Raw genomic sequence first — 27987 nt, forward strand, 5'->3', positions numbered from 1 at the left:
CTAACATATATACCCCTCACATTAATTTCATATTTCTATATACTAATTCTCCACCAATCTTGTTTGTGTTCCAGATTAGTGTCCTACCCGCCGAGCAGCACTTCCACACCTCATTAGGGGTAGCAAGCGCTATATAAATGCTAACCCTTCCCTCTTCTATAGCTTCACTATCCTTTTTCAATCCAAATAACAGACTCACATGTCCACAGCTCAAGTTAATTTCATATCTTCCTATACTATTTCATCATTAATCCTCTTTGGGTTCCAGAGTAGAGTGCTACTTGCTGAAAAAGCGCTTCAATTCCTCGTCAAGGGTAGTAAGCGCTATATAAATGTAATTTCAATATAGACTAATAATACACATCATGAGTTCTCTATCAGTACATAAACCAATAGCATTAGAATTAATTTAAAGTAATGAGCCTAACAAACCTTTGTATGGGTTCAGGGCACTACCTTTCAATTCAAAGCCTGCACTAGCTTTCTCTGGCCTGTTGAACTGTGGAGTCCAACGTAAGCTTGATGGGGACAGATTTACAGTGCTTAAGAGATTAATGGTGTGCTGGTAGCAACTGTTCACTTCTGGGAAACACCTCGACGCATCACCAACTAAAGCACTGTCAAAACCTGCACGAGGAACACGTTCTTGAACAAGAAAAAAATAAGTGGGGACACAGCTCTTTATAAATATATACATATATTTGATTAAAAAAATAAAAAAAGATATATTACAGAAACAGTAATTATGAAAAGCAGGTAGCTAAATTATAAGATTAGGAATTTTAAAAACAGGTATTACGAATCTCAACTTGCGCGTGGTTTGTAATGCTGCAGAGCAACCAAAGTGGTTTCTAAATTGTCAAGTTCTTAGCAGAATGTCTTTTTGGTTTCTCGTTCTATTATGTGGTGCAGTGCAAAAGTCTTTCCAGTGTTTGCAAGGGTCTTCCTCTTGGATGAGCCAACCTTGTGCAGACTAAGCATGGGAGGAGAGTGCTCCTCACTTTCACAGCAGCTAAAACGCCCAATCCAGTTCGGGAAACATTCTACTTTTTAAGGTTTACTTGTAATGTCAAATGTAGCTTCCAGCAAAACTGAAAGTCGCTTTTACACCTCTACACTTGTTGGCTTCAATTCCACATGTTCATAGTACAGAGTCGATAAAAAAAATACAAGCAGGGCAGCCATGAACCCCACAGTCTTCAGAAGAAAAAATAAAAAAGGTGGTCAGTATAAATAATTTATATAACTATTTATGGGACTTAAAGCAGGTGTTCTGTACTGCTCCTTTTGATGGGTATTTTAAAAGCTCCACTTGTGCAGCCCTGCTGGATGTTTGTACAGGACTTTTTCAGGACCACTGGCACTCCTTTACTGAGATGTAGCTGCCTGCTCTCACAAATAATGGTTACATCTGTGAACTACATTATTGCAGATAACCACTGTGCTATCACATCACAATGTCCTTAATGGTGAAGGGGATGTACCCCGTGGGCTGTTTATGGAGTCGATCACAAAAGTATACACTAAAACAGCGAACCTCAGGATTTTGAGCTGTGTAACCGAATATGAGTGACATAGGAGTGATGGAATAGTGACTTTAAAACGCAAAATGTAACACAGTAATAACAGACCTTTGTCGCTGTTACAGCGGTCACTATATCCAGATAATTGAGAAGCTATTTATATAGCATCTTTTGTTTTTTTCCTAGATACTTGTGATTTTCCTGGTCACCTTTTGAGGTGGTTTCCTAGTGTACAGCAAGTCCAACGCATCACCATCAGTTGTGTCCCTCATTATTGCAAATGAGGTGAATGAAAAGTCAAAGACACACAAATTCCTGACATTAATAGAGTTGCTGATTCCTTGACTCACATCTTCCTGGGAGCCATACTTTGTGCACTACTCCCTCCAAGAGTTTGAATTGAAGGGAGATCAAATTGTGGGATGAAAGGTAGCTCTGAAAGATGGAAGACCCCCTCAGTTGGGTTTAAGACGAGCTGCTCTTCCACTCCCATCCCAAAGCATGAAACCCCTTCACAAGGGCTTCTTCTTCAGACCAAACACTGCGATGAAGAGGATAATCTCGATGAAGGCAGGAAGGACACTGAAGGAGAGATCAGAATGCAACATTAGAATCATATAGAATCTTGCCTGTAGCCCATATATTTTTACATGAACATTCATTCCCACCCAACATACAAGCAAAGAAAGCAGCACTAACTTCACATTAATATTACAGAGGTAGCAGGCCCAAATGCTGGTAGACGAAGAGGGCAGGTAATAGGCAAAGATGCACCTGTCCAAAACGTTCATCTTATTTTCCAAACCATCATTTTATAAATCTCCACAAAGTCTTATCCAACTCCCCCCCCCCCCCCTCCCCCCTCGACCCAACCCCTGGGCCTCAAGCACGCATCGACCATCTAACCTCTATTTTTTTAAATCACCTTTCTGGGGTTCCAAAATTGAAATCCTACCTGCATGTGGTAACAGCCATTAACACCAACCAAATCAACCTGTGGAGCTAGCCTTCAGAATGTTGTAGTTCAACAAATGTGCCCTAAACAGATATCACATTCCTTGATGGGTTAGAACTCCTGATTCTACGCACTCAAGAATAAACTAAAACAATGAAAACAAGCATTACGACGATGACCCTTGTGAGATGGTTACAAAGTTTATTTATAATACCGAATCAGGATTGGATCCGTTCTATTGTTATGCATTGATCTTACTATACCAAAGACCTATTATCAGTATACAAGTGCCTATTTGGCGCTGACCAACATACTTGTACATATTGCTAAGCTTTGACCTTACACACCCTAGTAACTTATCTACCTAAAAGTAACAGCCCACCTATGCTCTCAGAACTCAGCTTCCCTTCAAGTCAACCACCGTTTGACGGTATCCTTGCATTTAAACGTCTACAGTGCTCCCAACGCCTTTGGGCTAGATTTATGCAAACAACTAAAGCCTGGCTGAAGGACAAAATGTATCGGTTGTCTATCGGCCATTTTGGCATCCAAACAGAGCAGAGATCCTGGTTATTTGTACTTGACTGGAAAAGCTTTAATTCGATCAGGACAAAACCGTCTTGGTTGCTGCTCTGAAAAATGGACAGGGTTTGCCTCATGGCCTACATTAGGCATTTCCACTTCAAACTATTGAACATTTTATTAGCATCCCTTAACTTTTATCGATTCTAATTTTAAATAGTTATCCAGGAAGTACAAATCTCCACATTTGTCTTGTTTTCAAACATGTTACGTTACTTCTGGTACAGGAATATTAAATTGAGAACATCATTTTATGTAGACCCGGCTGTTTGTAAAAACAATTGTCAATTTTTTTAATATCCGTGGAAATCACTACTAGGGCCATACGATTATTGCACATTTACATGCATTTCAAATGCACTGCCATCTTGTTATTTTGTGTTTTTTATCGCACATTTAGCTTGGCTCTTCAAGTAAGCATAGCCTCGGTCTGAACAACTTCAGACCGAGGCTATGCTTACTTGAAGAGCCAAGCTAAATGTGCACAACGAACCGAGAACATCAGATTCTGTGAAGTCAGCCTTTTACCATAGCTTGATGTATCTTTCTTTCAAGGTCGTCTCACATTCTTCCCACAAGAAGCACCTGCTCGTTAGTGTCTGTCGGGACTTTCTATTTCATACATGTCCCGTCCTCCATTTATTGCATTGGGAAAATCATACAAAGTGTGAAAATGTATGGATTTAGCATTACATGCTCCAACAGGTCAGACGGCTGAGCGCTAATCCGTTGAAATGGCAAATTACACTTAGAATATTTTTATGCTTGCCAGCTATGTTTTGCATTAACCATTCGTGAGACCTCTGCATGTTTTTCAGAGTATCTGTTTTCTTTTACAAAAACAACTGAGCAGCTCATCTTTTTTCTGCTTTGAAGTACTTCGTTGTTGCTCAGATGCACCTCTCAGGAAAATCTACAGATATTTGTAAAATATCGGTTATAAATTATGGGAACAGAGGGTGTGAGCCTCGAAAGCATCGATGTTGCAATGATCACTGGTCGTTTAAGAGACCACTGGATATAGGGCAGGGATTATCTATGTGGTCTGTGCCCAGGCCGTGATCAAAATATAAAAAATTCAGTGGAACAGTAGATTAGTACGAATTGTGAGAAACACATCATGTTTGTTGAAAGGTTGATATACCAGAAGTGATGTTGGCGGAACAGTGTGTTGGAAGATACTATAGCCACACTAGCAGACAAAACAAAAAAAGATATATTCTGTAGCTAGCCTACTGCCTTTGTTGGATTGGTTTGCTAGAGTCGAAAACTGAACAAATGGGCGTGGTTGTGGTGCTAAACGTCTTATACAGTGTGTAATTTTTCATCATGTTGTTTCTATTTTATGAGTGAGTACATTGGCCAGAGCAGATGTCTGGGAATTACCTGAAAGGTGACCAGACCTTGATGAAGTACAGCATGTTAGATTGGGTCATATAATTAACAATCCCTTGGGTCTGAACAGTGCTAGTGGTGCACTCTACCTGCAGAAGCCAAAGATGTACCAGTAGGTGAAGCACTCCCACTTCTCGAAGACGAAGAATGATAGACAGACTGAGGCACTGGAGTGAGCCATCAGAGCTGGTCAGTACAATTAGGGAAAAACAGCAAATAATGCATGAAGTGGCAAAGACCGCACAGCAGTCACCAATAGGCTTCAAAAGTATTTAAATAAAAATAATTGCTGTAAATATACTAACAGGTGTCATACAGCCACCCACATTCACATCAATATTGAATCACAGCCAAAGTTCTAGCAAAAATCCTCAGTACTCTGCTACGAGCTGGGCTGTCTTGATGCGGCTGCTTTTTGCTAAAACGTCAGCTGGATGTCAGCGGCAGCGCTGCCATTGCCTGCACACTGCCACTGCCCGCGTGTCACTGCATTGGCTCACTGCTGCAGCGGACTATGAGTAGCTGCAATGTGACTACCTGGTGGCACTCTGTGACCCTTGTGTTTGTTCCTTACTGGACAGCTTGCGTAGACTCCTCAGGGGCCTATTCCCACCGTCTTCATGAATCCGGAGCACTGAAACATAGATATGTTGTTCTTCTATAATAAACAAGCATTTGCAATGCAATAGGGCTCGCATTTGAGCAATTGGCATTGTAAATGACTGTTTGTATACAAAGATAGGGACTAGGGGGCTTTTTCCTCTCTCAAGAGAGGGGAAGGTCCAGCATAAAAAGGCCCCAGTGTAAATATTAAAAAATATAGGATTATGCGGGTCCTCTTATGTCAGGGTTTGAGAGTCAGGGAGACCGGAACTAACTGTGCCTCGGTAGGGGTTTAGAGTTGGGAATCCATATGTTGGATTGTAATGCCCTCACACACCCTTTCAGGTGTCATGCTTCATCATTTGGGCTGCTCCTCGTCGGGTCGGCGGTGCAATACCCAACGGGCTCCCTATAATAGGGGCACTTTATCGGAGATCTTTTATCCAACAGCCGTATGGTGAAGTGCGGGTGTGGGGCCAGAACTGTGTAGATGTAGGAAGGTGCTTAAAATAGGGTTCGGAGTACCTAGAAGGACAAACTTTATTCTGGGGGTCTCCTACCCTAAGTAAAACAAGCATTAGCATAGCCAATAGGTCTTGCCTTTGGGACCTTTGTAAGTTTTTGGCCACAGCAATTGGCTTTTGCAATGTTTTTAAGCTATGTTGAAGAGCTCTACAGCACCACTCTACAGTTACTATACAGCACTTCTCCACAGTACCCCTTTACAGCATCACTCTGCAGCACCACTCTGCAGCACCACTCTGCAGCACCACTCTGCAGCACCACTCTGCAGCACCACTCTGCAGCACCACTCTGCAGCACCACTCTGCAGCACCACTCTGCAGCACCACTCTGCAGCACCACTCTGCAGCACCACTGGTGGTTTAGATTGGTGCTGTAAAGGGGTACTGCAGAGTGGTGCTGCAGAGTGGTGCTGCAGAGTGGTGCTGCAGAGTGGTGCTGCAGAGTGGTGCTGCAGAGTGGTGGTTGAGATTGCTGCTGTAAAGGGGTGCTGCAGAGTGGTGCTGCAGAGTGGTGCTGCACAGTGGTGTACAGTGGTGCTGTAAAGGGGTACTGTGGAGTGGTGCTGTACAGTGGTGCTGTAAAGGGGTACTGTAGAGTGGTGCTGCAGAGTGGTGATGTACAGTGGTGCTGTACAGTGTTGCTGCAGAGTGGTGCTGTTAAGGGGTACTGTAGAGTGGTGCTATAGAGTGGTGCTGTAGAGTGGTGCTGTACAGTGGTGCTGCAGAGTGGTAAAGGGGTACTGTAGAGTGGTGCTGCAGAGTGGTGTTGCAGAGTGGTGCCGTACAGTGGTGCTGCAGAGTGGTGCTGCAGAGTGGTCCTGTACAGTTGTGCTGCAGAGTGGTCCTGTAGAGTGGTGCTGCAGAGTGGTGCTTTAGATTGGTGCTGTTAAGGGGTACTGTAGAGTGGTGCTATAGAGGGGTGCTGCAGAGTGGTGGTTTGGTTTGCTGCTGTAAAGGGATACTGCAGAGTGGTGCTGCAGGGTGGTGGTTTAGATTGGTGCTGGAAAGGGGTGGTGCAGAGTGGTGCTGCAGAGTGGTGCTTTAGATTGGTGCTGTTAAGGAGTACTGCAGAGTGGTACTGCAGAGTGGTGCTGCAGAGTGGTGCTGCAGAGTGGTGCTGTAAAGGGGTACTGTAGAGTGGTGCTGCAGAGTGGTGCTGCAGAGTGGTGCTGCAGAGTGGTGCTTTAGATTGGTGCTGTTAAGGGGTACTGTAGAGTGGTGCTATAGAGGGGTGCTGCAGAGTGGTGGTTGAGATTGGTGCTGTTAAGGGGTACTGTAGAGTGGTGCTGCAGAGTGGTGCTGCAGAGTGGTGCTTTAGATTGGTGCTGTTAAGGAGTACTGCAGAGTGGTACTGCAGAGTGGTACTGTAGAGTGGTGCTGCAGAGTGGTGCTGCAGAGTGGTGCTGCAGAGTGGTGCTGTAAAGGGGTACTGTAGAGTGGTGCTGCAGAGTGGTGCTGCAGAGTGGTGCTTTAGATTGGTGCTGTTAAGGGGTACTGTAGAGTGGTGCTATAGAGGGGTGCTGCAGAGTGGTGGTTGAGATTGGTGCTGTTAAGGGGTACTGTAGAGTGGTGCTGCAGAGTGGTGCTGCAGAGTGGTGCTTTAGATTGGTGCTGTTAAGGGGTACTGTAGAGTGGTGCTATAGAGGGGTGCTGCAGAGTGGTGGTTTAGATTGGTGCTGTTAAGGGGTACTGTAGAGTGGTGCTATAGAGGGGTGCTGCAGAGTGGTGGTTTAGATTGGTGCTGTTAAGGAGTACTGTAGAGTGGTGCTGCAGAGTGGTGTTGTAAAGGGGTACTGTAGAGTGGTGCTGTACAGTGGTGCTGCAGAGTGGTGCTGTACAGTGGTGCTGCAGAGTGGTGATTTAGATTGGTGCTGTTAAGGGGTACTGTAGAGTGGTGCTATAGAGGGGTGCTTCAGAGTGGTGGTTTAGATTTGTGCTGTAAAGGGGTACTGCAGAGTGTTGCTGCAGAGTGGTGGTTTAGAATGGTGCTGTAGATTGGTGCTGCAGAGTGGTGCTGCAGGGTGGTAGTTTAGATTGGTGCTGCAGAGTGGTGGTTTAGATTGGTGTTGTAAAGGGGTACTGTAGAGTGGTGCTGCAGAGTGGTGCTGCAGAGTGGTGCTGCAGAGTGGTGCTGCCGAGTGGTGGTTGAGATTGCTGCTGTAAAGGGGTGCTGCAGAGTGGTGCTGCACAGTGGTGTACAGTGGTGCTGTAAAGGGGTACTGTGGAGTGGTGCTGTACAGTGGTGCTGTAAAGGGGTACTGTAGAGTGGTGCTGCAGAGTGGTGATGTACAGTGGTGCTGTACAGTGTTGCTGCAGAGTGGTGCTGCAGAGTGGTCCTGTTAAGGGGTACTGTAGGGCAGTGCTATAGAGTGGTGCTGTACAGTGGTGCTGCAGAGTGGTGCTGTGGAGTGGTAAAGGGGTACTGTAGAGTGGTGCTATAGAGTGGTGTTGTACAGTGGTGCTGTACAGTGGTGCTGTACAGTGGTCCTGTACAGTGGTGCTGCAGAGTGGTGCTGCAGAGTGGTGCTGCAGAGTGGTGCTTTAGATTGGTGCTGTTAAGGGGTACTGTAGAGTGGTGGTATAGAGGGGTGCTGCAGAGTGGTGGTTTAGATTGCTGCTGTAAAGGGATACTGCAGAGCGGTGCAGCAGAGTGGTGGTTTAGAATGGTGCTGCAGAGTGGTGCTGCAGGCTGGTGGTTTAGATTGGTGCTGGAAAGGGGTGGTGCAGAGTGGTGCTGCAGAGTGGTGCTTTAGATTGGTGCTGTTAAGGAGTACTGTAGAGTGGTGCTGCAGAGTGGTGCTGTACAGTGGTGCTGCAGAGTGGTGCTGCAGAGTGGTGCTGCAGAGTGGTGCTGCAGAGTGGTACTGTAGAGTGGTGCTGTACAGTGGTGCTGCAGAGTGGTGCTGTACAGTGGTGCTTTAGATTGGTGCTTTTAAGGGGTACTGTAGAGTGGTGCTATAGAGGGGTGCTGCAGAGTGGTGGTTTAGATTGGTGCTGTTAAGGGGTACTGTAGAGTGGTGCTATAGAGGGGTGCTGCAGAGTGGTGGTTTAGATTGGTGCTGTAAATGGGTACTGCAGATTGTTGCTGCAGAGTGGTAGTTTGGAATGGTGCTGTAGATTGGTGCTGCAGAGTGGTGCTGCAGAGTGGTGCTGTACAGTGGTGCTTTAGATTGGTGCTTTTAAGGGGTACTGTAGAGTGGTGCTATAGAGGGGTGCTGCAGAGTGGTGGTTTAGATTGGTGCTGTAAATGGGTACTGCAGATTGTTGCTGCAGAGTGGTAGTTTGGAATGGTGCTGTAGATTGGTGCTGCAGAGTGGTGCTGCAGAGGGGTGGTTTAGATTGGTGCTGCAGAGTGGTGGTTTAGATTTGTGCTGTAAAGGGGTACTGTAGAGTGGTGCCTGCAGGAGGGAGGTAAAGGGGGGTCCAGAGGAACACCTACTGAGGCCAAAATAATGATAATAAAAATAAATAGCAAAAGACACACAGGTGATGGACGGAATGCAGAGCAATTCAAACATTCACCCCCAGTCAAGAGATCTGGGTTGAACCCATCGTTCTTTTGCTCACCATGCCACACCCGTTTAGACCCAGCCATATGCAAATCAGTCTTGACCCTGTGCCTCATGGGAACAGTCCAGCCTCAACTGCCAGGCCAGATCTTCCCTCTTAAGACACAGGGAACCAGATTCCAGGGGGCCTGCTCAAGTATGCTGTACCGGGGAGCCCACCTCTGAGACAGAGTAGTTTCCCGGCCTGGGCAGAGATGCATATGTTTGCTCCTGCCTGGCGGGAGCATTTTAAAATCTCCCACCAAGCGGGAACAAACATGCCTCCTCTGCCTGCAGAAGCACGGACAGGGAAGGCATGTTTGCTCCTTGCCGGTGTAGGAGCGGACTTTTGTTTCCCAAAACCGACATAGCTCCGCCCGTAGACAGCATGTAAAGATAGCTGCTTCCGCCAGGTGGGAGTAATACTGACTTATGTTGGGGCATCAGGGTCCTGGCGCTCTCCCTACTGCCCCGAACCTGTAGTCTGTGGCTCTGGGAGAAGGACGGCGCAGCCCTCCTCCCCTTAATAGAATTCAGCCCCGGGGCCTAATAAGGCTTAGGGACGGGGGCGCGTGGCCCATCCCCTTTTTATAATGACATTTGAACCCAGGGAATGAGGTCCCCGGGCCCACAATAGGCTAAGGAAGAGGGCAGTGATGCCCCTCCCCTTAATTAGGGTAATTGGACCCAGGAGATGGGGCCCTCAGGGCCTTTTAAGGCTTGGGTGGGTGGGGGGGGGGGTCATGTGCCCCCCCCCCTTTAATTAAAATATGACCCTGGGGACTGGGTCCCCATGGACTATTTGGGGGGTGGGAGCTAAGTGCCCCATACCCTACTGTCAAAATATTTGGCCCCAGGGGATGGGGCCCCCTCGGCCTCTTAAGGCTCAGGGAGGGGGGCACTCTCCCCTTCCCCCAATGTTAATGTATTTGACCCTGGGAAGGCTTTTCCCAGGGCCTATTATGAAATACCCATTACCAACTACCAACTGAAAGACCCATCCACTTTTGAATATCTCTGCGCTGATATCAATACCCCCAGGCTTCCCCGTCATTAGGCTTCATCATTATCTACCACCCTCCTGGAAACTCTACCTCCTTTACTGAAGAGATGTCCGATCTTATCTCTCTAGCATCACTCTCCCACTCTAAAAACATCTTTCTAGGGGACTGCAACATCCACTGGAACAAAAGTGACGACCCTGGTGTCTCCCGATTTAACGATATCATGGACATGACCGACCTGACCCAACTCTGCCAATCCCCAACTCACATCAATGGTGCCATCCTTGATGCTATCCTGACTAGCAAGGGTCTCGCCTCCCTCTCAAAAATCCTACCAATAGACTGGTCCGACCATCACCTTATCCTCTTCAACTTAAATTGCCCCTCCATACACCCGATCCCCACAGACAGCTTACCACTGAAACCTACTTGTAAACTTCACCTTATTCCGCCGGGTGAATTGGAATCCACTATTAAATCTCGATTACTACTCCCCCCTCTCTCCCATAGCACAAACGACCTTACCGAACACTACAACAACTCTATTCTCGAAGCCCTTGATCAAATTGCCCCTATCAAATCCAAAAAAGAAAAAAACATCCCACCTAAAACCTGGTTTAACTCGGACCTTAACAAGGAAAGACGGGCACTTAGGCAATCTGAACGCACCTGGAGGAATCATTCCACCACCGACAATTTGGTGCTTCTGAGAAACGCTAGGGCCCAATACAAAAACACATTTTCATTGAAAAAGCCTCCCATCTTCAAAAGCAGCTTAATCATGCCCTAAACCGCCCCAGAGAACTCTTTAACATTGTTAAAAAACAAACCTCTCAGGCCTTCCAAAAATACTTGCCACTACTGAAAAATGTGAAGAAATAGCCAGCTTCTTCTCTAACAAAGTCAATACGATCGAACTTTCCTTCGCCTCCACCCCCTATCACCTCAACCTCCCTTCATACATCACCCCCTCCCTAACATTCGTAGCCCTGACTCACCCTCCTCTCCCCCGTTTCAAGACCACTCCCAACCACTCACAGTTCCCCCCCCTCCCAATCTCCACTCTCATTCTCCACCAAGCTAAAAATAATGCCTCCTGGAGCGAATTCTCCCCTGTCTCGGAAACAGCTATCATCAACATCATCTCTAAACTCAAACCATCCTCTCACACCAAAGACCCTCTTCCCTCTCACCTGGTCCAAGAACTCAAGCACATCATTGCCCCGCTTTGGACTAACATCATCAATTCCTCTCTTTCCACGGTTTGTGTCCCAGCCTCCCTACAGATAGGTCAAATCTCCCCCATCCTCAAAAACGCCTCTGCCGACCCCAATGACCTCAACAACCTACACCCCATCTCTAACCTTCCTTTCCTCTCAAAAGCCCTGGAAAAATGTGTTCTTTCCCAGCTAGATAACCATATCATCTCTTTCAATCTCCTGGACATGTTCCAATCGGGCTTCAGAAAAGGATGCAGTACTGAAACGGCCATGCTTAATATTACAGACTACATTCACCGCTCTCTAGACAGAGGTGAATCCTCTCTACTAATCCTTCTTGACCTTTCAGCGGCATTCGATACTGTCCACCATCCCACCCTTCTCAACACCCTTAAAGTTTGCTTTGGTCTTGAGGGCACTGTACTCAAATGGTTCTCCTCATTCCTTCAAAACAAATCCCAACAAATTAAGCTCAGTCAATGCCTCTCCAAACCTCAACCAGTCTCACTTGGCGTTCCACACGGCTCTATACTCTCCCCCACCCTATTCAATCTGTTCATGGAACCACTAACCCTCATTCTCAAACAAGCCAAATTATTCTACCACCTATATGCCAACGATATCCAACTTTACTACAAGATCAAATACCACAATGACATCCTTCACCTCAACGACACTTTGAATAAAGTTCAAACTTGGTTCAACCTCAATCATCTCAAACTGAATCCTAAAAAAAACCGAAATCATCCTTTTTAGTCCCAAGAGAAACTCTCTCCCTATTCAACTCTGGGTCAATGATATCACAGCTCTCAACTGCCCCCTCTCCACCTCTAACTCTGTCAAATCCCTAGGCATCAGCATTGACCTAAACCTGAATCTCATCCCACACATTAAAAATTCTGCAAAAAGTGTCCTTTTCACACTTCATCACCTCAAAAAACTGAAACCTTTTATCCCAGCTGATGACTTTAAAATCGTTGTCCAATCACTTGTCCTGTCAAAAATTGACCATGGCAACGCAACACTCGCTGGCACCCCTAAAATCCACCTGGCACCGATTAAATGTGTTCTCAACCTCGCCGCCAGACTCATCGCCGATTGTAAAAAATTTGACCATATCTCTCCTTAACTGGCTCCCAATCGAAGGAAGATCCACATACAAGATTGCATGTATCACGTATAAAGCCCTCCACCTAAATGCACCCTCTTATCTTGCTGACAAATTACATAAAGCTGGGTGCTCTAGATCCCTTAGGAGCACTAACTCCCTTGCCCTAATCCCGCCCAAACTCAAATGCAAAACAAAAACAATCCTGTGCATTCTCTGGTAATGCTCCCACGATTTGGAACTCTCTCCCCAAAGATCTCCGCTGCAACCCCTCCTACCCTTTCTTCAAAAAAGGCTCAAATCACTTCTTCTCAACAAATATTGGGGCCCCTAACGTCCATGACACGATTACTATACACACTCCGCTCCCCTGCTATCCTCTCACCCTACCCGCTTTCCCTACCTCACTTACCTCCTCTCCTCCTGTTTCTCATACCCTATCTCTCTGATTCTCTATACTCTCCATCCTCTCTTACCCTCCGTGAATATGTATACGCTGCTTATGTCATTATATGCTACTTCCTATCCATGCAAATGTAATTTTTTGTATCCTTCATGATTTTTACACACGTTTAACTATTTCTTGTATGTATACCGACCTTGTAAAGCGCTCTGATACCCCCGGGTCCAGGAGCGCTATATAAAACTCTCTAAATAAATAAATAAATAAAACCATGTGCCCCCTTCCCTAATATATTTTTGGGCCCCAGGGAATGGAGTCGCTGGGCCAATAGTAGCTTGGGGGAGGAGGCTGCATGCAAGGAGCGTTGAATACCAAGGCTATAAGGCCCATGTGGGGGCTACCAGGATCAGGGTTTGAGGTACCTGCTGCATCTTCCACACCACCTACAGGAGTGTGAGTGCAGAAAACTATAGGCAAAAAATACTGACCAGTTCATCCATAGTGGATTGCCAATAGACTGTGGCAGTGGGTACCTGGAGGCAAAGTTTGGGCAATTTTATGGGGTGCCAAAGAGATCGGTGTGTGGTGTGCCCCCCGTACTGGATTAGGACTTGCTGGTGAAGTTCCCACTCAGACTTGATACATCCTGCTGGGCAGGTCTGCCAAGTTGCTGTCCACCCCTGGAAGGTACTTTGTCAGAAGGTTATGTGGTGATGTTTTGCCCAATGCCAGGTCTGCTGCACTAGTGATGGCAGTGTGAGAGAGCGAGGGCCACCATGTTTTTGAAGATAATACAAGGCTCTTGTTCTCTGCTGTGATGAGGACTACTTTGCCTCGAATGACTGGAAGGAAAGCTTGGAGAGTGAAGTGTATAGCAAGTAGGTCAAGATAGTTGATGTGCCAACCATAATGAGGAGCCTCAGACCCCTGTATGGTCTCACAGTTGAGTTGTGCCCCTTAGTCGTTGAGGGAGGTGTCCGTGGTGATGGTGACTTGAGGAATGGGTCTAGGAAAGGCCTGCCCTGTAACAGTTTATTGCTGTTCCACCACTACAGAGAGCAATGGACATGGCTTTTATTAAGGTTAGATCTTCCTATTGACCCATCTCCTGTGACCATTGAGCAGAAATACATTTTTGCAGCAGTCGCATGTGGAGCTGTGTGTGGGATACTACGGCAGTGCAGGAGGCTATCCTATCTAGCAGGCACATGAGAGTTCAGACTGTGTTTACAATTATGCTGAAAAAGAGGTAATAGGATCTGGAATGCCAACACCCTCTACAGACTGGGGTGGGCTTTGCTTGTGACTGTGTTGAGTACAGACCGTAAAAAGGGCTGAGTTTGGAGGGGATGCAGGTGGGAGTTGGTGGCACTGATTGTGAACCCTGTCGAGCAGGAAGATGGTAGCTGGGGTATGTGTTACGCACTGGTGCTTGCCTGTGTTCTTGATCAGCCAATCATTGAGGTAAGGGAAAACGAGGATGCCCCCTCTCCTTAAGTGGTCCGTCACCACAGGGAGGCACTCTGTGAAAATATCTTCCTCCAGGCGGTTGTGATGTTCTTTGCAGAGGGTGTTAGTGGGAGCAGGAGTGGGGTGGGATGTTGGAAAGGGTTGGAAGAACTTCTAGGCCATAGCCATGGCGAACCACTGTCAGTACCCACCGGTCTCATGAGATTTCCTCTCAATGAGCAGGAAATGCTGGAGCCTACCCCAATAGGTAATGTATGATTTGGCTGGGGTGGGGAGGAGAGGTTAAATCAGGTCAATACTTGGAGGTGGGGGTCCCCTTTGCGGGAGCGGCCTTTACCTCTGTATTTATTTTGCCCCTGTAGGCACCTCTTGTGTACCCTGTTCCTTCCTGCTGGTGGAAAGGCGGTCTATAACATGATGGGGTGGGATCTGGGGAGGCAACCTTGGAGCCTCATCTAGGCTGCTGCCTCCGAAAGGAGCCTCTGGCACCTGGGGCCTGGAGGGCACCCATCGACTTAGCAATGTTTGTGTGTTTCTTTATTTTTTCCAGCATCTCATCAACCTGGGTTTCAAATAGATGTTCTATATGGATTAGTTACTTACCTGTAATCCTAGTTCTCTTCCAGGGGTATCCTCATCAAAGTCATAAGCAACCCTGCCGCCTCCCCGGGCAAAGGACATTCGTTAATGAGGAGATATTGTTAACCTATTTGTTACATGATTTTTCAGTCTCCGAAAAGAACAACTGACCTAACTATAGTTGATCCGTCTTCCTGATACCCTTGGTCTTTTCCAAATAGAACTTGAGCACTCTCTTAAGATCCAAGGAGTGCAGTGACCGCTCGGCTGAGGTCGTAGAATTTGGAAAAAAACAAGGAAGGGAAATAGACTGATTTATATGAAAATCAGAAACCACCTTAGGCAAGAAGGATGGATGAGCTCTCAGGACTACTCTGTTGTGGTGGAAAACAGTGTAGGGTTCCTTTGTACAGAGCGCTTGTATCTCACTTACTCTGCGCGCTGACGTAATCGCCACTAAAAAGGCTGCTTTCCAAGAGAGATGTTGCAAAGAGGCCTTGTGGATGGGTTCGAAAGGAGGTGACATTAACCTGGATAGAACCAGGTTCAATTCCCAAGGAGGAGAAGGATTTCGCACAGGGGGATAGACTTTATTCAACCCCTGGAGGAAGTCCTTGACCACCGGAATCTGAAAGAAAGAAATCTGGTTAGGCGATTTCCTGTACGCTACTATGGCTGACAGAGGCACTCTAATGGAAGCATATTTCAACCCAGAAGTTGCCAAGGAAAGGAGGTATGAGAGGATTACTTCCTCCTGCCCTTTAGTAGGATCTAGGTGACTATCCTTACACCATAAGTAAAACCTTTTCCACTTGAACACATATGACGCTCTCGTGGAAGGCCTCTTTGCCTCTTTTAAAATGTGCATACATTCGGGAGGCAGGTTTAGATGCCCATATTGCAGGACCTCAGGAGCCATGCTGTCAGGTTCAGTGATGGGCGGTTGGGATGCAGTATCCTCCCATTCATCTTGCTCAACAGGTCCGGCCTGCAAGGAAGCCGTCTGTGTGGACACACAGACAGATGCAGAAGGTCCGGGTACCACCACTGCCATGGCCTATCCGGAGCTATCAAGATCATCTCCATGTCCGACCTGAGGAGCTTGGACACCACCTTCGGAATCAGAGCCAGGGGAGGAAATGCGTAAGCAAATGTTCCTGACCAATCCATCAGGAGAGCATTCCCCTGCGTCCCTGGCCGGTGGAATCTGGACGCGAAGGCGTGGCATTTTGCGTTTTCGTCATATGCAAACAAGTCTATGGTTGGACGACCCCAACAACGAAAGAGTTCTTCTACCACTTCGTCGTTTAACACCCAGTCTGGCTGATCTTCGAAGTGCCTGCTGAGTGAGTCTGCCTTGGTGTTTAATTCGCCTGGAAGGTGCACTGCCACTACTGATAGGCCCAGAGCCAGAAGCCAGTGCCAGATCGCCTGAGCCTCCAGGGAGAGAGGGCGAGATCGTATGCCTCCTTTGTTCAGATAGAACACGGTGGTGGTATTGTCTGTCTGAACCAGGACAGAGTCGGTGTTTATCGCTGGAAGAAAAGCCTTGAGAGCCAGATAAACTGCCTGAAGCTCCAGCATGTTGATGTGGTAGGTTTGGTGCTGAGCTGATCACCGACCTTGAATTTGAAGGCACTCCATGTGTGCCCCCCAGCCCTCTAGAGAAGCGTCTGTGACCACGGACAGTGTTGGAAGAGGTTGGTGAAACGACATTCCCAGCAACACATTCTGCGGGCGAGTCCACCACAGGATGGAAGTCCTCGCTGCCTGAGACAGACTAATTGGATCCTCCCAAATTCCCGGTCGCTTGGTCCCATTGGTCCTCTAGAGCCTGCTGCAGAGGCCGCATTCTCAGTCTGGCATTTGGTATCAGAAAAATGCAGGACGCCATGGAGCCCAGCAGGGAAGCTACCTGTCTGACTGTTGGATTTCGAGACTGGAGGAGAGACCTGCACTTCTGTTTCATAGATGAGTCTCTCCTCCGAAGGAAACGCTATTCCCCAAACTTGTGCCCAGAACTGCGCCCAGGTAGTGGATGTTCTGGGTTGGTTGTTGGACAGACTTCTCCATGTTCACATGGAGGCCTAGCTTGTGTAACTGCTGTAGGCACAGTTGAAAGTCACTGAGTACCTGTCGGGGAGATGGGTCTTTTAGGAGCCAGTCGGCCAGTTGTCCAGGTATGGATAGACGAAGAGCCCCTTCTTGTGTAGATAAGCCGCAACCACTGCCATGCATTTGGTGAAGACTCGTGCTGCTGACTTGAGCCCGAAGGGCAGCACTTTGTACTGGTAGTGCTTGCTTCCTACCACAAATCTCAGGTACTTCCAATGGCGAAGGGCGATTGGAATATGAAAGTACGCATCTTGCAAATCCACCGAACACATCCAATCCCGACTTGAAGATGTGGACATATTTGGTGAAGAGCCAACATGCGGAACTTTTCTTTGACCACCACCTTGTTTAGAAGGCGAAGGTCCAAGAAGGGTCTGAACTTGTCCTCCAGGTCTTTTTTGGGGACAAGAAAGTATCCTTTTCCCCTTTGAGAGGGAGGCACCTCCTCGATGGCTCTTTTTTGAAGAAGAGTCTTGACCTCTCTCCAGAGAAGGTTTAGTTGGTAAGGGCGAGACTTTTTTGGAGGTATGGACTTTGGGATCACACGGAAACGTAGTGCATATCCATTGCGCAGTATATTCAGCACCCAACGATCTTTTGTGATGCTGACCCACTCTGCCAGATGTTGCGAAGCACTTCCTCCCACTGGAGTGGGTAACCGCGCCAGTGGAAGCCACTGCTCAAGCTTTTCCTCCTCTCGTCGTGGAAGAGGACTGCTGATGACCTCCTCTACCCCTGTTGGATTGGCCTCCTCGAAACTGGGTTTTTCCCCGATTTTTGTTCTGGGACCACTGAGAGGTTTGAACCCTCTGTTGAGCCCCTCTGCCCTTGTTGGATTTGAAGCGTCGTTTGAATTCCTTCTTCTTCTCCAAACCGACCGCTTTTATTGTGTCCAGTTCGGTCTTCATCCGGGTCATCTACTCATCTGCGTGTTCCCCGAAGAGAGAGGACCCAGAGAAAGGAAGATTCAAGATGCTTTGTTGAGCATCAGGTTTAAGGCCTGCTAAGCGTAACCAAGAAGAACTTCTGGCGCATACACCATGAGAATAAGCGTGCGCCACCAACACTGCACCGTCCGCCGCGGTGCTTATCATTTGGTTTGCCACCAGACAGCCTTCCGATAGTGTTTCTTCAAAGTCCTTTTGGTCCTCCTTCGGGAGCTTGGCTTTGAAGCGCTCCATAGAGTTCCATAAGGCTCCGTCATACCTTTCCAGCAGCGCGGACGCCCTGGATACCTTCAGGGCAGAAGCAGCAGCATTCAAGACTTTGCGACCCCATGAGTCCTGTGTCTTACTGTCCTTATCTGGCGGGACAGAAGATCAAGGAGCGACTGCATGGGTCTTCCGAGCCGCTGCCACAATCACTGAATCTGCTGGTGGATCAGATTTGACAAAGACTGGGTCAGCAGGCTTCTATTTCTTTTGTATACGAGCCGGCACTGCTCTGATGGTTGCAGGGGTGAGGAAAATGTTCTTGACTGGTTCCATGATTCCTGGGACTAAAGGATGTAACGGACGGGAAGAAGATTTTTGGTGCAATGTCTCAAAAATTACTGTGGTAGTCACTTGTGGGACAGCCATCTCAATATTTAATTTCTGAGCCCCTCTCTGCAGAACATCTAGATAGGTATTGATGTCGTCCACTGGAGAGACTCTGGAGATAGGGCTGTCTGTGAGTAGGGGAGTAATTCCTAGTGGAATATTGGGTAGAGTAGGTAGAAGAGGTGGAAGGAGTTATTCTACTCCTGCGATGGGAACTGCGTCGTCTCTCACGCGATCTTCTGGAAACGTTCTTCCCTTCTTGGAGAACGAGATCTTCAGGAACGTTCTTCCCTTCTTGGAGAACGAGATCTTCTGGGACGTTCTTCTCTTCTTGGAGAACGAGATCTATCTGGCCTCCTTTCAGGTGAACGTGCTGCCTGTTGTCTGGGAGGACTGACTCTGTCTACCTCAGCAACCAGCCTTTGCAGCGGAGATCTATGTTCCGATCTTACGAACTGCCGAAGGCGTTCCGTAGTCCCTGAATTCTGCCAATTTTGCAGTGGTATATTCCATCTAGGGGACAGTCTCACCCCAGGAGCAGAAACCTCTGACCGACGTGGAGGAGATTTACGGACAGGACTTCTGGTGTTTGAAGATGATCTGGAGGAACCAGAAGACTGAGGAGATGAGTGACGCGAAGCCGATTCCGTAACAAGAACCGCAGAGTGCCTCGACGTCGATCTATCTCTCGACGGTGAAGAATGACGCCTCATCGTCGAATCGCCATGCATCAACGATAGAACTCTTCTACTCGACGTCGACCGCCTCCGGGGCGTCGACGGAGCAATCACTTCCGACGTCGAATGTCTTGACGAGTGATGCGAAGAACGATGGTCCCTCGACGTCGAACGGCGATGACTTGCCGACGACGGAGCTTTCTCTCTCGACGTCGAGTGTCTACGTGACGACGGCGGAGGAACTGTGGACATCCTCGACGCCGAACGTCGACGAGACAGACGGAGATCGCCTCCTCGACGCCGATCGACGCCTGGTTGTCGACGGCGGAGGGGTCTTGGTCCTCGACGCCGGACGTCGCCTTGTTGACGCCGGCGGAGGAGTCACACTTCTCGATGCCGATCGTCGCCGAGATGACGACGGCAGAGGTATGCCGCCCCTTGACGCCGATCGTCACCGGGTTGACGACGGCGGAGGGGTCTTGGTCCTCGACACCGATCGTCGCAGAGTTGACGATGGCGGAGGGATCCTGGTCCTCGACGCCGAACGTCGTTGAGATGACGACGACGGAGGGATCTTGGTCCGACGCTGAACGCCGCCTGGTTGACGACGGCGGAGGGGTCTTGATCCTCGACGCCGATCGCCGCCCGGTTGACAACGGCGGAGGAGTCACTTGCCTCGACGCCGATCGCCGCCCTGTTGACGACGGCGGAGGCGTGACCTCCCTCGACGTCGATCGTCGCCTGGTTGACGACGGCGGAGGGGATTTCGCCGACGGAGCTTGCATCCTCGACGTCGGCGAGCCTGCCGTCGATGGTCGTTTTTCCGCTGGAAAACTCACCGGTAGATGTTTCTTCAGCGCCGAGCCCGACGTTGAAGTTGAAGGACGTGAAGACTTGCCTTTAGAAGGACTTCTGGCCCTCTTGATGCCCTTCCTCACTGGAGGTCTTCCTCTGGTGGACCTTTGAGCCAGTCCATAAATGCGGTTTCTTTCTCGGTCCTTGAGAGTTCTCTGAGACAGGCGTTCGCAGTGAGGACAGTCCTTAGGATCATGATGATCAGGCAAGCAAAGTATACAGACATCATGGCTGTCTGATTTTGCCTTCTTGTTGCCACAAGAAGGACAGTTGTCAAAAAGAGAAGGCATTTTAAAATAAAATGCCACACAAAAAACTGTCTGAAAAGACAGAACCTTACTTGACAAGATGTTAAAAGTCAAAGTAAGCCCAAAAGATTAAAAAATTGAAGTAAATTTCTGTCAGAAAAGCCAGAAAAGAGTGGAGCTGTGTTACTAGGGTCCTTCCTGAAGGAGCCGGAAAGAACAACTGACCTAACTGTCACCCCTGGGGCATGATGGGAAGCTGGGGGTCACGAGTGCCTTAAAGGCACGGTGTCAGTTTTTTGTTGCATGCAGCTACAGGTTAGCTTTTCAGTCTTTTTAGACTGTGTGTTTGCAATGCAGCCTGGGAGCTTTCTATGCTTTCAGTGAGTTATAAGAATTTCTACTGCTTTCTAAGCATTAAAACAGTTTCTAAACAATCTTTGGTGTTGTTTCTCATGTTTCTAATGCAGATGTTCATGTATGGTGGAAATTCTTTACAGCATAATTCAGCTCTACTGTTTATTTGGCTGCAATTGCTTAATATATATATATATATATATATATATATATATATACACATATATGAGCATATATATGTGGTGCACATATAATATATTGTTTCCGGGGTCCCGCGCATGGGCGGGAATATTCTAATGCTTAGGACTTTGATGAGGATCCCCCTGGAAGAGAACAAAGGGTAAATTGAGGATATGCTGTTGAACCACCAATCTGAAGCCTGAAATACAGAGACAAGTGTGGTGCCTAATGAGGGGAGTAGTGTTCTCTCTTTGGGAAGTCGTGTCCACAGCATCAAGGGCACAGTGGACGGTGGCACTGGAAATAGGCTTACCCTCCTAGACCATTTCCACCACTCTCTTCCTAAATTATTCTGAAAGATGCTGGACTATCTTCTGCATATCCCTCCACTGTGCCCTGTAACAGCGGTACAGGAGCCCTATGAAGTTAGCTATCCCTCCAGCTGGGTAATGGCCACTACCTTTTTGCCTGCAACATCAAGCTTTTTGCTCTCTTTATTGGTCATGTGAGCACTGTCTGTGGCCTGAGTGGAAGCCCGCTTTTGCATAGTGTGGTTGAACAAGGGGTCCGATGGGTCATGACACCTAGTGTAGTGAGGTTCATTGGGAGATTCGTTGAATGTGCCAGGGGCCCGTTTTAGAATGCCTTTTAGCAAGAACTGGACTGCCTGCTTATGCTTGGACAACATCTCCGCAAGTAAAAAGTCTTCTACATGAAGGACGTGCATTCCCACCTTGTGAAAGTTGGGCACCCTTTGCCTCACATCCTGACATGCTGTGGTGTCGTCTGGGGAAGATGCCCTAATAGGGTAGTGACCCAGCTCTGGGTCTCCTGGGGGGCAGGCTAAATAATTGCCTGTAGGACCCGGCTCAAAAAGTGCCACATAAGGGTCGGTAGGGCAAATGGGGATGCTTGGGCTATATAAGTAATGTGGGGATCTTTCTGGTGACGATGGAGGCGGCAGTGTAGGTAGTGAAATTGGTTTTGGAGGTGGACAAGATGGTGATGGTGGAGGATGTGGTAATGGGAAAGAGGCAGAAGTGGACTATGGGGAGGAAAGCTGGTGCCTTTATATCTGTTTCTTGAGCCTGCAACCATGAACAGATCTGCTGCAGGCTCCTCCTCAAATGCAAGCAGTCTCAATGGGTTTCGGCACAAGTGCCTTGCGGCAAGCTCCTCCTTCAGCCGTTGGAGGATCGGCTGCTCAAATTTATTTTATTTATTTATTTATAACACTTATAAAGCGCACTAATACCAATCGGTGTCCTGGCGCTGAAATGGTAGCTCCCTGAGATTGGACCTCCCGGGCTAGAGGGTAAAGAGCCATGTTTTCAGGTTTTTTCTGAATGTCAACAGATTGGTGTTTAATTTAAGGGTAAGGGAGTTCCATGCCTTTGCAGCTCCCCTAACAAAGCTCCTGCCCCCCCAGCGTGCCTTCCTGATCCGAGCTGTTTTAATCATTCCCATGCTGGCCGACCTTAGTTGTCTCCCTGGTCTGTACCATTGTAAATGATCCTGAAGGAACACCTTGAAGACGATGCAGAGGGCTTTAAACAAAATCCTTTTCCGCACCGGGAGCCAATGCAATTTCTCCAGTTCCCTAGTAACTGAGGAAAACTTAGGCAAGACCCCAATCAAGCGGGCTGCCGCGTTTTGCAGGACCTGAAGTTTATTGAGCAACCCCTGTTGGGCCTCAAGAAAAAGGCTGTTACAGTAGTAGAGGCGCGAAAGAACGAGTGCCGTCACCACCGTCTTTCTGCTTCCCTCCGGTAAGAAGGGGAGAACCTTCCTAATACTTTTCAAAATCCAATGTATGGAGGAGGTCAACGCCTTGACTTGGGGTTTAAAGGAGAGTTGATTGTCAATGAGGACTCCAAGATTCTTCACCTTCGGAGCCGGAGATGGCGGAGATCCCATATCTGTAGGCCACCACTTAGGGCTCCAAAGGTTTGTGTCTGACCCAAAGATAAGCACCTCGGTCTTGGAGGAATTCAGTTTTAAACAGCTTTTTGCCATCCAGGAGCTGACTGCAGACATGCAGTCCTGAAACCTGGCTGCCACACCCAGCTCTTTCCCCGGAAGAACCGAGACCACAATCTGGGTGTCGTCAGCGTAAGATGTTAACTCTAACCCAAAGGAACGGATCACCGGGGCAAGAGAGGATACGTAAATGTTAAATAAAGTGGGGCTTAGGGAGGATCCCTGAGGAACCCCCCCGGGGAGTTCGAAAGGTCTTGATTCGAAGTCACCCATAGCCACCACTTGTACCCGGTCTTTCAGGAAGGCTTTCAGAATGTTAAGAGCTTGCCCCTGGATCCTGCAGCCCTCCAATCGGTCCACCAACATTGCGTGGTGAACCGTATCGAAGGCCGCTGACAGATCCAAAAGGATCAGCACTGCTTGGCCCCCCATCGTCCAGCACCTTCCGGACCTCCTCTGTGGACTTGATCAGAGCGGTCTCAGTGCTGTGTCCTTCCCTAAACCCATGTTGGGCCGAGTCTAGGCCCTTCAAGTTACGCAGGAATGAACAAAGCTGGGAGTTCATAGTTTTCTCAATAAGTTTTGCCGGCAATGGCAATCTGGCAATTGGCCTATAACTGTTAGGATCCGTAATATCCAGTGTGGGTTTCTTAAGTAGGTGGCAAATGGATGCCCTCTTCCACACTGTGGGATAGTCGCCCTTCTCAAACATCAAATTGAAAATGCTGGCTAAGGAGTCTGCAATAGGGACCGCTGCCAGCTTTGCAATTGACGTAGGGCAGGGATCTTGAGGTGAACCCGACTTGGTTGCCATCAGTAGTTTTAAAACATCGCTGGAATTTGCTAGCTCAAAGGCCAGAAATTTTGCCCCGAGGACCCGGCAGGAAAATCCCTCTGGGACCCCTCCACGAGACTAAGGGCCACCTGCGGTTCAAGTGTGGTGAGGATTACTTGAACTTTGTTCAAGAAGAAGTTAGCCAGTGATTCACAGAGTTCGATGTTGGGTGGCACCGTCACCAATTTGGGGGAGGTCAGACTGGCCACGGTGTCGAAAAGTTCCTTTGCTGAATTCTTGGCCTTCTCAATACGGTCCGTGTAATAGGCACTCTTAGCCTTCCTGATGCTATCTTTATATGACCTTTGGCTGACTTTTAGACTCTCATTATCTGGCTCATGGTAATTCACTTGCCAGATCAGTTCTAGCTTTTTACAAACTGCTTTAGCTTCTCTAAGCTCATCGGAGTACCAAGGGGCAGATGGAGCCGACCTAGTAGGCCGACATAGCTTAGGAGGGACTAACTTGTGACAGGCCCTGTCAATCCATTCTGTGAACTCGGTGGTAGCTTTGTTCACGTCTGCATGCAAGGCTGGCCTAGAGGCTGTCAGCAAATCCTCCAAGGCTGTACCATCAATGTTTTTCCAAGCCCTGCACATCCTAGTTGTTTGCCCCTCGGCCAGAGTCTTCTTAACCAGAGGGCTAAGGTCAAAGTCATAGTTATCGGAGCTAGTCGTTGATAGAGCCTTCAACATTGAAGGCGCCTTCTGAGTCGAGCATGGCTTGGATGCGAACATTGATTGAGCCTTCAGATTTAAGGCATACGCAGGATCTTGGGGCTCGACTGCCACGGAGGGTTGATGCCCTTGGGCAAGCACTTTGTTGCCTCTGAGGCCTTTGTTTGGTGCCGAGTGGAGCCCAAAAGTGGCGGAGGTCCTAGAGGCAGTGATACTTTAGGCACAAGGGCCTGCCAGCCCCAGGGGCTGTGCTCTACCTCTGTGAGGCCTCTTAAGAGATGCAGACAATACGTGTGACCCTTTCGGAAGCCTCTGTTCAAGGTGCACTGGTTGTGGAGGTTGAGGAAGCCTCCTCTTCTTCCTCCTGGTCTGAGCTGTTGGAAAAGACAGCCTTAAGACTGGGGGATGGTGGCACGTAATGCCCTAATGGCAGCCATCCTCCCCTTCCTTGATGTAGAGATGGACCTGTTCTTGAAGATGTTGAGCGCATCATTGCAGGATTGCTCGCGCATTTTTGGTGTGCCCTCTGCCTCTCCTGTTGGTATCAGAGAGTCTTCTTTGACAACAAGCATTTGCAATGCAATAGGTCTCGCATTAATTAAGTTTGAGCTATTGGCATTGCTAAATTTTGCAACACCAATTGCAACAAAAGTCTATAAGTGTTTGTGTGTGTGTGTTGTTGTGTGTATGGTTGTGTGTCTGTATAGTTGTATGTTTGGTTGTGTGTGTGTTTGTGTGTGTGTAGTTGTATGTGTGATTGTGTGTATGTGTGTGTATGTGTGCTGTGTGTGTTTTTGTTGTGTGTGTGGTTGTATGTGTCGGTGTGGTGTGAATGTGGTTGCTTGTGTGGTTGTGTATGTATGTGTGTGTGTGTGTGTTTCTGTGAGTGTGGTTGTATGTGTGGTTGTGTGTATGTGTGTGTGTGGGTGTGTGTATGTGTGATTTTGCAGCTGTGGTTGTATATGTGTGTGTGTTGTGTGTTGTTGAGTGTTTTGCGTGTGAGTGGGTGTATGTATGTGTAGTTGTTTGTGTGCTTGTGCGTGGTTGTGTTTGTGTGTGCTTCTGGTTTAGCAACCCTATTTCAAACCATTGCTTAGATAACAACACGTGAGACATGGCGTATGTAGGAGCAGACTGCATGTGCCCCGCTGGACATGTCCCCAAATGGGAATTTATTTTCAAAGCTGCACCTCTCCCTTTAATGGACCAAAGCTACTCTAAAGAGCACATTTCTGTAATCAGAAACCATTCACATGGAACTGGAGCCATTGTAAGCCCAGAGGTCACTGCTGTTGCTGCTGTGACTTTATTAAGCTCCCCAACGTTTACTGCATATAGTACAGAGGGAGATACAGAAAAATAGAGAGGGAGAAACAGAGATATATAATTAAAGTAAGTGTGTGTGAGAGAGAGAGAGAGAGAGAGAGAGAGAGAGAGAGAGAGAGAGAGAGAGAGAGAGAGAGAGAGAGAGAGAGAGAGAATATGCATTGATGCTAGATGGATGAATGGGTAGATGGATGTGTGGGTGGGTGACTGGCTAGAAGTCTGGATGGATGGGTGTGTGGATAGGTGGATGGACAGAGGTGGATGGTTGAATGAGGAGATGAAAAGAGAGGTATAGAAAGAGTGTGAAGATAGTTTTAACATTTGTCCTACAGCAGGTTGTTGTTCCTAATCCGGGCCTTAATCTTCCTTACCCAATAAATGTTAGGCTGATGATTTTGTCATTCTCTGTGAAGGGACAGTTTCCGAAGTGGCCTATTAGTACACAGGTCATATTTCAGATTGCATTGCTATCAATAAAAAGATCACTTTCACTTTCGCTGTGATACATTGACATAAAAGAGCACTGCTGACACAGCTCTCTTGTGTTCCAATACGAAAATATTTACTTTATCAATGTGGCTATAGAATGTCTTTAAAAATATGTAAAGAATAAGTGAGGGCTCTAAACCAGTCCTAGAAAAGTCCTTGTTGTCTGACAGACTTGAAATCACAAATAACCAGGTGGTGACTCATCCACTCCAAATACTCTACATCGCTCTTGCAAAAAAAAAAAAAAAAACATTTTGACTGCCTAGCAATTTGCCTCTGGTTGTGCAATAAGTGTCTCCAAATGGGCTACCAACTATTTTCAGGCAATCTATGCAGAAACATTTCTCCTCCCTCCCTCTCAAGGCTGTCTTATTGATTTTGGGTTTTGTAAACGGAGCTCACGGCGCACGCAGACATCCTGCCAAAGCATCTGCATTGCCTCGCAGCGCTCCCTAGGACAGCAGACAGCGCGAAGAGCTTTAATCCCGATTTGGTGCGCAGATCCATTATTACAGCCCTGGGTCACTCGTGCAGCGCTGTGCAGAAACGCATCTCTATGGTACTAGTTGATATTCCAACAGAATAACAAAAAATCAAACGTAATTGTATAAGCAATAATCCAAGCGTTTAGATTAAGAAAAAAAATCTGTATAGTAAAAGTAAGTAAAATATTTACTTTATCAATGCAGACCCTACAAATATGGTCATTCCACGGCTGTTGCGTCAAATAAATGCAATACAGCCATTGACTTCACATTTCGATGTTTTAAACTAAGAAGACCTCCAGTTAAATACAGAAGACCAGAGTCGGATCTACACAGTAAAACCCTAACATATGTAAAACAAATAGGCAGTACGCAAAGATGATGCAAGAATCACAAAACCCGGGTCAAACATCGTGACTGTTCACAGCTATCCCACATCCTAGGCAGCATGTATCATTTATTCCTTTTGTCACTACGCTAAATCAATACACTGTCTCTAATGCAACAGATCCTTCCGTTCTATCCAAGTTGGCTGCCGAAATACTGGCGAGTCACGATGTTACACGCCCTCTCCCAATTGCTCCAATTGTACCAGCACACTTAACCTGCAGCCTCGGGCACCTACCGACGCTCCGGCTGCCGGCAGCCTGCAGTGAATATTAGTAATGAAATTAAAAGCGGCCGCAAAATGAAATTAAAGGCGGCCGCGAAATGAAACTAAAAGCGGCCGGAAAATAAAACAAGCCGTGAGCGTGCACACTCCCGAACTTCCGGTTTCGGGATGTTCACGCTCACAGCTGTCGTGGGGCGGGACTTCCGTCTTTGCGAGAAGCCCGCGCCCATGGAGTGGATGGCCCAGAGACTGGTGTCAACAGGAGTGGCGGCTGAGGCAGCTGATGCGGTAAGTGGGGCTTGGCACGTGTGTGTGTGTGTGTGTGTGTGTGTGTGTGTGTGTCTGTGTGTGTGTGTGTGTGTGTGTCTGCGCGTGTGTGTGTCTGCGCGTGAGTGTGTGTGTCTGTGTGTATGGGCGTGTGTACATGTCTTCGGCCGCCTGCATAAGAGCGTCCACAGAGTCTGGTCCGCTCGTGCACCGGTCTATCTCCCTTGAGGAGCAACTCAGCGACAATAGGTCGAGAGAGCTCAACCTAAAAAGGGGAGAGATGTGTCACAGCTAACATCATCGTGGGTGAGGGAGGGGCAGATGTTTCAGACCTTGTGACGGTCAGAGAACATGTAGTATGCTTTACACTTGGAACAGTACTAGAAGGGACCCTGTTCCTTCACCCTGAGTGCATTATCTGTGAAGTTGAG

General features: G+C 47.8%; 1 protein-coding gene across 2 annotated transcripts in view; it reads right to left on the minus strand.

Moving 5' to 3' along the window:
• Positions 1-667: 667 nt before the first annotated feature.
• TMEM107 (transmembrane protein 107) overlaps positions 668-27987 on the minus strand; it is an 87794-nt gene continuing 60474 nt past the window's right edge. The window contains exons 5-6 of one of the 2 annotated variants that reach the window (XM_086945955.1): positions 4545-4641; positions 684-2105 (exon numbers count right to left, since the gene is read on the minus strand). In XM_086945955.1, the coding sequence (XP_086802081.1) occupies positions 2036-2105; positions 4545-4641 (167 nt within the window). In that variant the 3' untranslated portion in view covers positions 684-2035. Of the gene's footprint in view, positions 2106-4544; positions 4642-27987 lie in introns of both variants that reach the window. The other variant, XM_086945956.1, reaches the window with a different exon arrangement.

This window comes from Lissotriton vulgaris, chromosome 12 (genome assembly GCF_964263255.1).
Source record: "Lissotriton vulgaris chromosome 12, aLisVul1.2, whole genome shotgun sequence".
Taxonomy (NCBI): domain Eukaryota; kingdom Metazoa; phylum Chordata; class Amphibia; order Caudata; family Salamandridae; genus Lissotriton; species Lissotriton vulgaris.